The 16850-nt window shown below is 42.0% G+C and overlaps 1 protein-coding gene across 2 annotated transcripts in view; it reads right to left on the bottom strand.

The window, feature by feature from the left end:
* The window catches only part of LOC139755833 (nephrin-like), a 237367-nt gene that overhangs the window by 41652 nt on the left and 178865 nt on the right, over positions 1-16850 (bottom strand). For both annotated transcript variants that reach the window (XM_071674438.1, XM_071674439.1), the window contains exon 5: positions 15884-16028. In XM_071674438.1, coding sequence (XP_071530539.1) covers positions 15884-16028 — 145 coding nt within the window. The remainder of the gene's footprint in view (positions 1-15883; positions 16029-16850) is intronic.

Below are 16850 nucleotides of genomic sequence, written 5' to 3'. Positions count from 1 at the left end.
TGACCTAGCAGTACAGTACTTACATATCAGACAGTAAGACGCAGACTTTTATATTTTTTTATTTTTTTTATTATACTTTGTCGCTGTCTCCCGCGTTTGCGAGGTAGCGCAAGGAAACAGACGAAAGAAATGGCCCAACCCCCCCCCCCCCATACACATGTATATACATACGTCCACACACGCAAATATACATACCTACACAGCTTTCCATGGTTTACCCCAGACGCTTCACATGCCTTGATTCAATCCACTGACAGCACGTCAACCCCGGTATACCACATCGCTCCAATTCACTCTATTCCTTGCCCTCCTTTCACCCTCCTGCATGTTCAGGCCCCGATCACACAAAATCTTTTTCACTCCATCTTTCCACCTCCAATTTGGTCTCCCTCTTCTCCTCGTTCCCTCCACCTCCGACACATATATCCTCTTGGTCAATCTTTCCTCACTCATTCTCTCCATGTGCCCAAACCACTTCAAAACACCCTCTTCTGCTCTCTCAACCACGCTCTTTTTATTTCCACACATCTCTCTTACCCTTACGTTACTCACTCGATCAAACCACCTCACACCACACATTGTCCTCAAACATCTCATTTCCAGCACATCCATCCTCCTGCGCACAACTCTATCCATAGCCCACGCCTCGCAACCATACAACATTGTTTGAACCACTATTCCTTCAAACATACCCATTTTTGCTTTCCGAGATAATGTTCTCGACTTCCACACATTCTTCAAGGCCCCCAGAATTTTCGCCCCCTCCCCCACTCTATGATCCACTTCCGCTTCCATGGTTCCATCCGCTGCCAGATCCACTCCCAGATATCTAAAACACTTTACTTCCTCCAGTTTTTCTCCATTCAAACTCACCTCCCAATTGACTTGACCCTCAACCCTACTGTACCTAATAACCTTGCTCTTATTCACATTTACTCTTAACTTTCTTCTTCCACACACTTTACCAAACTCAGTCACCAGCTTCTGCAGTTTCTCACATGAATCAGCCACCAGCGCTGTATCATCAGCGAACAACAACTGACTCACTTCCCAAGCTCTCTCATCCCCAACAGACTTCATACTTGCCCCTCTTTCCAAAACTCTTGCATTCACCTCCCTAACAACCCCATCCATAAACAAATTAAACAACCATGGAGACATCACACACCCCTGCCGCAAACCTACATTCACTGAGAACCAATCACTTTCCTCTCTTCCTACACGTACACATGCCTTACATCCTCGATAAAAACTTTTCACTGCTTCTAACAACTTTCCTCCCACACCATATATTCTTAATACCTTCCACAGAGCATCTCTATCAACTCTATCATATGCCTTCTCCAGATCCATAAATGCTACATACAAATCCATTTGCTTTTCTAAGTATTTCTCACATACATTCTTCAAAGCAAACACCTGATCCACACATCCTCTACCACTTCTGAAACCACACTGCTCTTCCCCAATCTGATGCTCTGTACATGCTTTCACCCTCTCAATCAATACCCTCCCATATAATTTACCAGGAATACTCAACAAACTTATACCTCTGTAATTTGAGCACTCACTCTTATCCCCTTTGCCTTTGTACAATGGCACTATGCACGCATTCCGCCAATCCTCAGGCACCTCACCATGGGTCATACATACATTAAATAATCTTACCAACCAGTCAACAATACAGTCACCCCCTTTTTTAATAAATTCCACTGCAATACCATTCATATATATATATATATATATATATATATATATATATATATATATATATATATATATATATATATATATCCTTGGGGATAGAGGAGAAAGAATACTTAGCACGTATTCCCTGCTTGTCGTAGAAGGCGACTGGAAATCCTCCCCTCTCGTTTCTTTTTCTTTTTTTGATTTTCCAAAAGAAGGAACAGAGAAGGGGGCCAGGTGAGGATATTCCCTCAAAAGCCCAGTCCTCTGTTCTTAACGCTACCTCGCTATCGCGGGAAATGGTGAATAGTATGGAAAAAAAAAAAAAATATATATATATATATATATATATATATATATATATATATATATATATATATATATATGTATATATATTTACATAACATACAAATCTCCAACAGCCAGGATCGAACCCGGGACCCTTGTGCCACAGGCGGCATTGCTACCGTTAGGCTATACCCATAGCCAGGCCCATAGCCTAGCGGTAGCATTCCCACTTGTGGCACAGGGGTCCCGGGTTCGATCCTGGCTGTTGGAGGTTTGTATGTTGTATGAAGGTGCGCGTTCATATGCACTTTATTCGTATTCATATACCTCCGCGTTGTACACTTAGGTTTGGCAAAATGCTATCTGCTGGCTATGTACGCCTGCTGGAAAATAACCGGTGTAGACCCCGTTGCTCACCAACGTGAGACGAAGAGTATTCGAGTACATAGTATTCGAATAGTTATTTCCTATTAGCCAGGCCCATAGCCTAGCGGTAACATTCACGCCTGTGGCACAGGGGTCCCGGGTTCGATCCTGGCTGTTGGAGGTTTGCATGTTCTATGAAGGTGCGCGTTCATATGCACTTTATTCGTATATATATATATATATATATATATATATATATATATATATTCCTTTCTTATCCATAGTGAAATGAAACACGATTCGTTCCCAAGTGCACTTTCGTGCAATGATCATCTCATCTAGGGAAATACAAGAAATATGACAGTCAGTTGATATAAAACGACGAGACGTAGCTAGGACGCAATTTGGTAAACAAATATATATATATATATATATATATATATATATATATATATATATATATATATATATATATATATATATATATAGTGATTCAAATTCAACAGAAAATCTTGACTATAAAGAGAATATTAGAACCAGATGATATACATCATATCCAGTGAATGCTGATACACGTATGTAATAAGATACAAGTAATTTAGCGACGAACAATTCGAGAGTTAGTAATGCTGCATGATGTTCGAACACATCAACCCTCCCTCCTCACCGGCCACTGTTGCGTCTCGGTACTTATGTTTCGGTCGTTGTTTACCAACTGACATCTTGATACTGACGGCATTATACAGAAATAGTGGGGTGTCATATGTCCACGTTGTACCTATCAGTTTCGTACCGTCACCTAATCATATCTAGCATTTACAACATAACAACAATACAGTGGTGTTGTACTGCGGCAACTGCCTACTATTAACCCACCATCACTCCCTTAAATATCATCTCTACATGACTTATGTATACAGTTGACGTACGTACCTTACAGACAGGGAGACAAAAGGTGAACTGACACCTGGATGTACACCACCCCGCACGTTGACACGTGTTGGGATTCTCATGACCTGCGAAGCTTCGAAACCCGAACGAGCCTCGTAACTACACTGTGGTTGTTACCTACCATTTGTGAACCATACGGTGATCACATCGGCTACTGATGTAGATATGCTGTATCATGCCATGTTTGATTACCAAAAACATACGACAGGGACGTCTTGGTCAAGGAGTACAGAGCGACCGTATGATAGGTCGCATGAGGCAGTGATCGATACAATACGTGAATAGGGTTTATGTGTTGGGTCAGGTAGCCGGGCTCCGTACGCTGCCAGAGCACGCTCATGCAGCATAAGCAGCTCCCAATGGTCGTCGCTAAATTAGTGACACTTAGGTGCTACATATTGGTCACCATATTACTGTCTAAAATACACCTGAACAGATGTTTTTCGATTATTTATCAATGTCACAGCACAACCATGTCTGGAAATTTGCCTGTTTCCGTGTTACTGTTCTTACTTCGACATATTTATATATATATATATATATATATATATATATATATATATATATATATATATATATATATATATATATATATATATATATATATATATATATATACATATATGTATATATATATTTTTTTTTTTTTTTTTTTTTTTTTTTTACTTTGTCGCTGTCTCCCGCGTTTGCGAGGTAGCGCAAGGAAACAGACGAAAGAAATGGCCCAACCCCCCCCATACACATGTACATACACACGTCCACACACGCAATATACATACCTACACAGCTTTCCATGGTTTACCCCAGACGCTTCACATGCCTTGATTCAATCCACTGACAGCACGTCAACCCCTGTATACCACATCGCTCCAATTCACTCTATTCCTTGCCCTCCTTTCACCCTCCTGCATGTTCAGGCCCCGATCACACAAAATCCTTTTCACTCCATCTTTCCACCTCCAATTTGGTCTCCCTCTTCTCCTCGTTCCCTCCACCTCCGACACATATATCCTCTTGGTCAATCTTTCCTCACTCATTCTCTCCATGTGCCCAAACCACTTCAAAACACCCTCTTCTGCTCTCTCAACCACGCTCTTTTTATTTCCACACATCCCTCTTACCCTTACGTTACTTACTCGATCAAACCACCTCACACCACACATTGTCCTCAAACATCTCATTTCCAGCACATCCATCCTCCTGCGCACAACTCTATCCATAGCCCACGCCTCGCAACCATACAACATTGTTGGAACCACTATTCCTTCAAACATACCCATTTTTGCTTTCCGGGATAATGTTCTCGACTTCCACACATTTTTCAAGGCTCCGAAAATTTTCGCCCCCCTCCCCCACCCTATGATCCACTTCCGCTTCCATGGTTCCATCCGCTGACAGATCCACTCCCAGATATCTAAAACACTTCACTTCCTCCAGCCTCTCACCATTCAAACTCACCTCCCAATTGACTTGACCCTCAACCCTACTGTACCTAATAACCTTGCTCTTATTGACATTCACTCTTAACTTTCTTCTTCCACACACTTTACCAAACTCCGTCACCAGCTTCTGCAGTTTCTCACATGAATCCGCCACCAGCGCTGTATCATCAGCGAACAACAACTGACTCACTTCCCAAGCTCTCTCATCCCCAACAGACTTCATACTTGCCCCTCTTTCCAAAACTCTTGCATTTACCTCCCTAACAACCCCATCCATAAACAAATTAAACAACCATGGAGACATCACACACCCCTGCCGCAAACCTACATTCACTGAGAACCAATCACTTTCCTCTCTTCCTACACGTACACATGCCTTACATCCTCGATAAAAACTTTTCACTGCTTCTAACAACTTGCCTCCCACACCATATATTCTTAATACCTTCCATAGAGCATCTCTATCAACTCTATCATATGCCTTCTCCAGATCCATAAATGCTACATACAAATCCATTTGCTTTTCTAAGTATTTCTCACATACATTCTTCAAAGCAAACACCTGATCCACACATCCTCTACCACTTCTGAAACCACACTGCTCTTCCCCAATCTGATGCTCTGTACATGCCTTCACCCTCTCAATCAATACCCTCCCATATAATTTACCAGGAATACTCAACAAACTTATACCTCTGTAATTTGAGCACTCACTCTTATCCCCTTTGCCTTTGTACAATGGCACTATGCAAGCATTCCGCCAATCCTCAGGCACCTCACCATGAGTCATACATACATTAAATAACCTTACCAACCAGTCAACAATACAGTCACCCCCTTTTTTAATAAATTCCACTGCAATACCATCCAAACCTGCTGCCTTGCCGGCTTTCATCTTCCGCAAAGCTTTTACTACCTCTTCTCTGTTTACCAAATCATTTTCCCTAACCCTCTCACTTTGCACACCACCTCGACCCAAACACCCTATATCTGCCACTCTGTCATCAGACACATTCAACAAACCTTCAAAATACTCATTCCATCTCCTTCTCACATCACCACTACTTGTTATCACCTCCCCATTTACGCCCTTTACTGAAGTTCCCATTTGCTCCCTTGTCTTACGCACCCTATTTACCTCCTTCCAGAACATCTTTTTATTCTCCCTAAAATTTACTGATAGTCTCTCACCCCAACTCTCATTTGCCCTTTTTTTCACCTCTTGCACCTTTCTCTTGACCTCCTGTCTCTTTCTTTTATACTTCTCCCACTCAATTGCATTTTTTCCCTGCAAAAATCGTCCAAATGCCTCTCTCTTCTCTTTCACTAATACTCTTACTTCTTCATCCCACCACTCACTACCCTTTCTAAACAGCCCACCTCCCACTCTTCTCATGCCACAAGCATCTTTTGCGCAATCCATCACTGATTCCCTAAATACATCCCATTCCTCCCCCACTCCCCTTACTTCCATTGTTCTCACCTTTTTCCATTCTGTACACAGTCTCTCCTGATACTTCTTCTCACAGGTCTCCTTCCCAAGCTCACTTACTCTCACCACCTTCTTCACCCCAACATTCACTCTTCTTTTCTGAAAACCCATACTAATCTTCACCTTAGCCTCCACAAGATAATGATCAGACATCCCTCCAGTTGCACCTCTCAGCACATTGACATCCAAAAGTCTCTCTTTCGCACGCCTGTCCATTAACACGTAATCCAATAACGCTCTCTGGCCATCTCTCCTACTTACATAAGTATACTTATGTATATCTCGCTTTTTAAACCAGGTATTCCCAATCATCAGTCCTTTTTCAGCACATAAATCTACAAGCTCTTCACCATTTCCATTTACAACACTGAATATATATATATATATATATATATATATATATATATATATATATATATATATATATATATATATATATACATATATATATATATATATATATATATATATATATATATATATATATATATATATATATATATATTATCCCTGGGGATAGGGGAGAAAGAATACTTCCCACGTATTCCCTGCGTGTCGTAGAAGGCGACTAAAAGGGGAGGGAGCGGGAGGCTGGAAATCCTCCCCTCTCATTTTTTTTTAAGTTTTCCAAAAGAAGGAACAGAGAATTGGGCCAGGTGAGGGTATTCCCTCAAGGCCCAGTCCTCTGTTCTTAACGCTACCTCGCTAATGCGGGAAATGGCGAATAGTTTGAAAAAAAGAAAGATATATATATATATTTTTTTTTTTTTTTTTATACTTTGTCGCTGTCTCCCGCGTTTGCGAGGTAGCGCAAGGAAACAGACGAAAGAAATGGCCCAACCCCCCCCCCCCCCATACACATGTACATACACACGTCCACACACGCAAATATACATACCTACACAGCTTTCCATGGTTTACCCCAGACGCTTCACATGCCTTGATTCAATCCACTGACAGCACGTCAAACCCTGTATACCACATCGCTCCAATTCACTCTATTCCTTGCCCTCCTTTCACCCTCCTGCATGTTCAGGCCCCGATCACACAAAATCTTTTTCACTCCATCTTTCCACCTCCAATTTTGTCTCCCTCTTCTCCTCGTTCCCTCCACCTCCGACACATATATCCTCTTGGTCAATCTTTCCTCACTCATTCTCTCCATGTGCCCAAACCATTTCAAAACACCCTCTTCTGCTCTCTCAACCACGCTCTTTTTATTTCCACACATCTCTCTTACCCTTACGTTACTTACTCGATCAAACCACCTCACACCATGGGGATGAGAGAGCTTGGGAAGTGAGTCAGTTGTTGTTCGCTGATGATACAGCGCTGGTGGCTGATTCATGTGAGAAACTGCAGAAGCTGGTGACTGAGTTTGGTAAAGTGTGTGGAAGAAGAAAGTTAAGAGTAAATGTGAATAAGAGCAAGGTTATTAGGTACAGTAGGGTTGAGGGTCAAGTCAATTGGGAGGTGAGTTTGAATGGAGAAAAACTGGAGGAAGTGAAGTGTTTTAGATATCTGGGAGTGGATCTGTCAGCGGATGGAACCATGGAAGCGGAAGTGGATCATAGGGTGGGGGAGGGGGCGAAAATTTTGGGAGCCTTGAAAAATGTGTGGAAGTCGAGAACATTATCTCGGAAAGCAAAAATGGGTATGTTTGAAGGAATAGTGGTTCCAACAATGTTGTATGGTTGCGAGGCGTGGGCTATGGATAGAGTTGTGCGCAGGAGGATGGATGTGCTGGAAATGAGATGTTTGAGGACAATATATATATATATATATATATATTCAAATCACCCATCACTATAACCCGGTCTCGTGCATCAAAACCACTAACACACTCATTCAGCTGCTCCCAAAACACTTTCCTCTCATGATGAGTAATGTGGTGAGTAATGTGGCAGTTGAGGGAATAATTGGTATACATGGGGTGTTCAGTGTTTTAAATGGAAATGGTGAAGAGCTTGTAGATTTATGTGCTGAAAAAGGACAGGTGATTGGGAATACCTGGTTTAAAAAGCGAGATATACATAAGTATACGTATGTAAGTAGGAGAGATGGCCAGAGAGCGTTATTGGATTATGTGTTAATTGACAGGCGCGCGAAAGAGAGACTTTTGGATGTTAATGTGCTGAGAGGTGCAACTGGAGGGATGTCTGATCTTTATCTTGTGGAGGCTAAGGTGAAGATTTGTATGGGTTTTCAGAAAAGAAGAGTGAATGTTGGGGTGAAGAGGGTGGTGAGAGTAAGTGAGCTTGGGAAGGAGACTTGCGTGAGGAAGTACCAGGAGAGATTGAGTAAAGAATGGAAAAAGGTGAGAACAATGGAAGTAAGGGGAGTGGGGGAGGAATGGGATGTACTGGAGGAAGTGAAGTGTTTTAGATATCTGGGAGTGGATCTGGCAGCGGATGGAACCATGGAAGCGGAAGTGGATCATAGGGTGGGGGAGGGGGCGAAAATTCTGGGAGCCTTGAAGAATGTGTGGAAGTCGAGAACATTATCTCGGAAAGCAAAAATGGGTATGTTTGAAGGAATAGTGGTTCCAACAATTTTGTATGGTTGCGAGGTGTGGGCTATGGATAGAGTGGTGCGCAGGACGATGGATGTGCTGGAAATGAGATGTTTGAGAACAATGTGTGGTGTGAGGTGGTTTGATCGAGCAAGTAACGTAAGGGTAAGAGAGATGTGTGGAAATAAAAAGAGCGTGGTTGAGAGAGCAGAAGAGGGTGTTTTGAAATGGTTTGGGCACATGGGGAGAATGAGTGAGGAAAGATTGACCAAGAGGATATATGTGTCGGAGGTGGAGGGAACGAGGAGAAGAGGGAGACCAAATTGGAGGTGGAAAGATGGAGTGAAGAAGATTTTGTGTGATCGGGGCCTGAACATGCAGGAGGGTGAAAGGAGGGCAAGGAATAGAGTGAATTGGAGCGATGTGGTATACCGGGGTTGACGTGCTGTCAGTGGATTGAATCAGGGCATGTGAAGCGTCTGGGGTAAACCATGGAAAGCTGTGTAGGTATGTATATTTGCGTGTGTGGACGTATGTATATACATGTGTATGGGGGTGGGTTGGGCCATTTCTTTCGTCTGTTTCCTTGCGCTACCTCGCAAACGCGGGAGACAGCGACAAAGCAAAAAAAAAAAAAAAAAAAAAAAAATATATATATATATATATATATATATATATATATATATATATATATATATATATATATATATTGTTAGAAGCAGTGAAAAGTTTTTATCGAGGATGTAAGGCATGTGTACGTGTAGGAAGAGAGGAAAGTGATTGGTTCTCAGTGAATGTAGGTTTGCGGCAGGGGTGTGTGATGTCTCCATGGTTGTTTAATTTGTTTATGGATGGGCTTGTTAGGGAGGTGAATGCAAGAGTTTAGGAAAGAGGGGCAAGTATGAAGTCTGTTGGGTATGAGAGAGTTTTTGAAGTGAGTCAGTTGTTGTTCGCTGATGTTACAGCTCTGGTGGCTGATTCAAGCGAGAAACTGCAGAAGCTGGTGACTGAGTTTGGTAAAGTGTGTGAAAGAAGAAAGTTAAGAGTAAATGTGAATAAGAGCAAGGTAATTAGGTACAGTAGGGTTGAGGGTCAAGTCAATTGGGAGGTAAGTTTCAATGGAGAAAAACTGGAGGAAGTAAAGTGTTTTAGATATCTGGGAGTGGATCTGGCAGCGGATGGAACCATGGAAGTGGAAGTGGATCATATGGTGGGGGAGGGGGCGAAAATCCTGGGAGCCTTGAAGAATGTGTGGAAGTCGAGAACATTATCTCGGAAAGCAAAAATGGGTACGTTTGAAGGAATAGTGGTTCCAACAGTGTTGTATGGTTGCGAGGCGTGGGCTATGGATAGAGTTGTGCGCAGGAGGATGGATGTGCTGGAAATGAGATGTTTGAGGACAATGTGTGGTGTGAGGTGGTTTGATCGAGTAAGTAACGTAAGGGTAAGAGAGATGTGTGGAAATAAAAAGAGCATGGTTGAGGGAGCAGAAGAGGGTGTTTTGAAATGGTTTGGGCACATGGAGAGAATGAGTGAGGAAAGATTGACCAACAGGATATATGTGTCGGAGGTGGAGGGAACGAGGAGAAGTGGGAGACCAAATTGGAGGAGGAAAGATGGAGTGAAAAAGATTTTGTGTGATCGGGGCCTGAACATGCACGAGGGTGAAAGGAGGGCAAGGAATAGAGTGAATTGGAGCGATGTGGTATACCGGGGTTGACGTGCTGTCAGTGGATTGAATCAGGTCATGTGAAGTGTCTGGAATAAACCATGGAAAGCTGTGTAGGTATGTATATTTGCGTGTGTGGACGTATGTATATACATGTTTATGGGGGTGGGTTGGGCCATTTCTTTCGTCTGTTTCCTTGCGCTACCTCGCAAACGCGGGAGACAGCGACAAAGCAAAAAAAAAAAAAAAAAAGAAAAAATATATATATATATATATATATATATATATATATATATATATATATATATATATATATGAGGTAGCGCAAGGACACAGACGAAAGAATGGCCCAACCCACCAACATACACATGCATATACATACACGTCCACACATGCACATATACATACTTATCAATTTCAACTTATACATATATACACATACAAAGACATATACATACATACACATGTATATAATTCATACTTGCTGCCCTTATTCATTCCCGTCGCCACCCAGCCACAAATGGAATGACAACCCCCTACCCCCGCACGCGCGACAGGTAGCTCTAAGAAAAGACAACAAAGACCACATTCGTTCACACTCAGTCTCTAGCTGTCATGTATAATGCACCGAAACCACAGCTCCCTTTCCACATCCAGGCCCCACAAAACTTTCCATGGTTTACCCCAGACACTTCACATGCCCTGGTTCAATCAATTGACAGCACGTCGACCCCGGTATATCATACCGTATCCATCTTTCCATCTCCAATTTGGTCTCCCACTTCTCCTCATTCCCTCCACCTCTGACACATATATCCTTTTTATCAATCTTTCCTCACTCATTCTCTCCATGTGACCAAACCATTTCAGAACACCCTCTTCTGCTCTCTCAACCACACTATTTTTATTACCACACATCTCTCTTACCCTTTCATTACTCCCTCGATCAAACCACCTCACACCACATATTGTCCTCAAACATCCACCCTCCTCCGCACAACTCTATCTTAAGCCCATGCCTCGCAACCATATAATATTGTTGGAGCCACTCTTCCTTCAAACATACCCATTCTTGCTCTCCGAGATATTGTTCTCGCCTTCCAGCCACTCTTCCTTCAAACATACCCATTCTTGCTCTCCGAGATATTGTTCTCGCCTTCCACACATTTTTCAACGCTCCCAGAACTTTCGCCCCCTACCCCACCCTGTGACTCACTTCCACTTCCATGGTTCCATCCGCTGCCAAATCCACTCCCAGATATCTAAAACACTTCACTTATTCCAGTTTTCCCCATTCAAACGTACCTCCCAGTTGACTTGTCCCTCAACCCTACTGTACCTAATAACCTTGCTCTTATTCACATTTACTCTCAGCTTTCTTCTTTCACACGCTTTACCAAACTCAGTCACCAGTTTCTGCAGCTTCTCACCCGAATTAGCCACCAGCGCTGTATCATCAGCGAACAACAACTGACTCACTTCCCAAGCCCTCTCATCCACAACAGATTGCATTCTTGCCCCTCTTTCCAAAACTCTTGCAATCACCTCCCTAACAACCCCATCCATAAACAAATCATACAACCATGAAGACATCATGCACCCCTGCTGCAAACCAACATTCACTGAGAACCAATCACTTTCCTCTCTTCCTACTTGTACACATGCCTTACATCCTCGATAAAAACTTTTCACTGCTTCTAGCAACTTTCCTCCCACACCATGAATTCTTAATACCTTCCATAGAGCATCTCTATCAACTCTATCATATGCCTTCTCCAGATCCATAAATGCTACATACAAATCCATTTGCTTTTCTAAGTATTTCTCACATACATTCTTCAAAGCAAACACCTGATCCACACATCCTCTTCCACTTCTGAAACCACACTGCTCTTTCCCAGTCTGATGCTCTGTACATGCTTTCACCCTCTTAATCAATACCCTCCCATTCAATTTCCCAGAAATACTCAACAAACTTATACCTCTGTAATCTGAGCAACCACCTTTATCCCCTTTGCCTTTGTACAATGGCACTATGCACGCATTCCGCCAATCCTCAGGCACCTCACCATGAGTCATACATACATTGAATATCCTTACCAACCAGTCAACAACACAGTCACCCCCTTTTTTAATAAATTCCACTGCAATACCATCCTAACCCACTGCCTTGCCGGCTTTCATCTTCCCCAAAGCTTTTACAACCTCTTCTCTGTTTACCATATCATTCTCCCTAACCCTCTCACTTCGTACACCACCTCGACCAAAACACCCTATATCTGCCACTCTATCATCTAATACATTCTACAACCCCTCAACATATTCACTCCATCTCCTTCTCACATCACCACTACTTGTTATTACCTCCCCATTAGCCCCCTTCATCGATGTTCCCATTTGTTCTCTTGTCTTAAACACTTTATTTACCTCCTTCCAAAACATCTTTATTATTCTCCCTAAAATTTACTGATACTCTCTCACCCCAACTCTCACTTGCCCTCTTTTCACCTCTTGCACCTTTCTCTTGACCTCCTGCCTCTTTCTTTTATACATCTGCCAGTCATCTGCACTATTTCCCTGCAAAAATCGTCCAAATGCCTCTATCTTCTCTTTCACTAATAATCTTACTTCTTCATCCCACCAATCACCACCATTTCTACTCTGCCCACCTCCCACGCCTCTCATGCCACAAGCATCTTTTGCGCAAGTCATCATTGCTTCCCTAAATACATCCCATTCCTCCCCCACTCCCCTTACGTCTTTTGCTCTCATCTTTTTTCCATTCTGCACTCAGTCTCTCCTGGTACTTCTTCACACAAGTCTTCTTCCCAAGCTCACTTACTCTCACCACTCTCTTCACCCCAACATTCTCTCTTCTTTTCTGAAAACCTCTAAAAATTTCATCTTCGCACCCACAAGATAATGATCAGAGATCCCTCCAGTTGCACCTCTCAGTACGTTAACATCCAATAGTCTCTCTTTCGCGCGCCTTTCAATTAACACGTAATCCAATAATGCTCTCTGGCCATCTCTCCTACTTACATACGTATACTTATGTATATCTCTTTTTAAACCAGGTATTCCCAATAACCAGTCCTTATTCAGCACACAAATCTACAAGCTCTTCACAATTTCCATTTACAACACTGAACACCCCATGTACACCAATTATTCCCTCAACTGCCGCATTACTCACCTTTGCATTCAAATCAACCATCACTATATATATATATATATATATATATATATATATATATATATATATATATATATATATATATATATATATATATATATATATATTGATGAGTGTGTATAGAAAAGACAGCAGCATCTGGATGGAGCAGATGAGGATCTTTAACGGAAATGATATTCGTAAGACAGCGCGTATCGAAAGCTTTGATTTTCTCGTCAGCGAAGATAACTAAGTTCATTACGAGTGATGAACACTAAGATTTCACAAATCAACTTTTGACCTGCTAGGTTGTTCTTAATGCACTTCACTAACTCTAATTTTGTTGTAGCAGTATTACCGATGTCTTTAATAACACTGTAATGAACTTGATGTAATGTATAACATTCCTCTTGCGAGTTGTACCTCTTAACAGCATCCACCTTCCAGAAGGCCCAGTAGTCCATACCACCTCAAGTAGGTTTCTATCAACTCCTTCAGCAGAATTCCTTCAGTAATAGCCGTACTACCCACCACTTCCTCCAGCTTTTAGACAAAACCTTGTCAAGTCGGTTTCCTTATCACCACCAGGCCTCTACTGTTGTTTACAGCAAGGTTAACACTCACTTTCTCAAATAGATCTCTGAACTATCACCTTAATTCCTTGCTACCATATCCTCCAGCAAGTCTCTTAGTAACCATTACTGCTAGAACTTCTATTTACTTTCCTCACCACCAGGTCTCCTATATTTTGTCTCCTCCAGCAAAGAAACCAACGGCTACTGTGACAGGTCTCAGAAATATAATATTGTCTCTTACCATGTCCTTTCTCCAGCAGGGCAGCACGGCCTTTGACAATCATCACTAGATATCCTGTCATTTTCCTCTCTTCTAGCGGATCTCTTCGCTGTCTCCTGTTCCAGAAAGTTTCTTTCTAACATATTACTTCCTTAATATATCAACAAGTCTTCAAACCTTTTTCTAAACACTATGGGAAAACTTTATCTACAAGTTCACTTCAAAGTCTCCAAGTGTGCGCTAAATATTGCCTAGACTCAGCTCACAAATGCTAGTCCTCATCTGGAGAGCACAACTCTACAAACAACATAGTTGTCGAATGTCTTCCCAGTCTTGTTCAAAATGACTTTTTTGACGACTGTGGATAATCGAATGCCTGTGCTACGTTCCTTTGTTGGTTACATATGGATCTCATCCGTTTTTTCTGTACATTAACATTCTTTCCCCTTTCTACGTATTTCCAACCTTGTGTTATCAAGCGTTGTTTTATCTATTAGCAATCCTGACACTGTCAGGTTCAGTGATTTATAACGATTCGTCTCAAAGTCCTCCATGTAGCTCTTGAAATAATTACTGAATTCAATTGTGCCACTTTAAGTATTCGTTTTATTTCTTTTCTACCAGTTTTCTCGTCTTTTTTACACTGTTTAACAAAAAGGTTTCTTTCAATGTAAATTTCATGAACGGTGTGTCTTTCATCACTTTCGTTGGGATCGTTTTCGAAATCTTATAATCATTAATGTTCCTCTGCCTCCATATATTCTTTATTCCTGATACTATTTCTTCTTTGCATATCTCCTGCATTACCATACTTTGTCGTCTACATCTCTTAAGTCTTCCTGATCATACTCTGCAGCCTCGTAATTTTTCTTTATTGCCTCTCTTCAGTTCCCTTAATGACCTTTACTCCCTTCCCATCTGTACCGTCTCATATCTTCAGTCCTTTATTCCATTTTCATTATTTGCTCACACAGTTAGGCTAAAAGAAAAAATGCTTCTTTTAACCAAACGACAGTAAATTCTACATAAGACAAAAAGAGGAATATGAATCTTTCTTTAAGTGATTATACGTTACCTTACAAATTTACTTTCGCCCCTGGAATCTGCAATTTTGAATGCTGATTTTTATAGAAAAAAACTGTATTCGTTTAATCGCGTACATTATGGCCACTGCTTTTCCTGCTCGTGAAGCGGTGCCTACCAGGGATGAGGCGGTGCCCCAACACCGCCTTCAAACACGCCATCTACAGTTGTGTTCTCTCTCTCTCTCTCTCTCTCTCTCTCTCTCTCTCTCTCTCTCTCTCTCTCTCTATCTATCTATCTATCTCTCTCTCTCTCTCTCTCTCTCTCTCTCTCTCTCTCTCTCTCTCTCTCTCTCTCTCCCCCTTCATCGAAGCACACCTTTATAAAATTCCTCCTTTACCTCTCTTTTTTCCCATATTCTTTTCATGTTTATACATACTCTCTCTTTCCCTCCGTCCCTCACTCTTTCCCAGATACTCACGGAGGACGTTGATGGTGAGTGAGGTGGAGGATGGCTCCGTGATGTTATTGTTGAGGGCCTGGCAGGTGAGGGTAGCGCCATGCAAGGTCCGCGACGCCACCACGCTGATCCTGCTCTCCACTCCCGACCCCCGGACGCTACCCACCTGTGGGAGACACCAAGGTACAGTGGCCTCTGAGGCACTTCCCGGCCCTGGGTAGGACTGGCCCGCATACTAAGGAACACCTGTCACAAGCTTCACACAGAACGAATTCACATGAGAAGCAATATACATACATATGTATATATATATATATATATATATATATATATATATATATATATATATATATATATATATATACATATATATATATACTTTTTTTTTTTGCTTTGTCGCTGTCTCACGCGTTTGCGAGGTAGCGCAAGGAAACAGACGAAAGAAATGGCCCAAACCACCCCCATACACATGTATATACATACGTCCAAACACGCAAATATACATACCTACACAGCTTTCCATGGTTTACCCCAGACGCTTCACATACCCTGATTCAATCCATTGACAGCACGTCAACCCCGGTATACCACATCGATCCAATTCACTCTATTCCTTGCCCTACTTTCACCCTCGTGCATGTTCAGGCCCCGATCACACAAAATCTTTTTCACTCCATCTTTCCACCTCCAATTTGGTCTCCCACTTCTCCTCGTTCCCTCCATCCCTGACACATATATCCTCTTGGTCAATCTTTCCTCACTCATTCTCTCCATGTGCCCAAACCATTTCAAAACACCCTCTTCTGCCCTCTCAACCACGCTCTTTTTATTTCCACACATCTCTCTTACCCTTACATTGCTTACTCGATCAAACCACCTCACACCACACATTGTCCTCAAACATCTCATTTCCAGCACATCCACCCTCCTGCACACAACTCTATCCATAGCCCACGCCTCACAACCATACAACATTTTTGGAACCACT

Source organism: Panulirus ornatus, chromosome 20 (genome assembly GCF_036320965.1).
Source record: "Panulirus ornatus isolate Po-2019 chromosome 20, ASM3632096v1, whole genome shotgun sequence".
NCBI classification, from domain to species: domain Eukaryota; kingdom Metazoa; phylum Arthropoda; class Malacostraca; order Decapoda; family Palinuridae; genus Panulirus; species Panulirus ornatus.
This window is presented reverse-complemented; position numbering and strand designations above follow the sequence as displayed.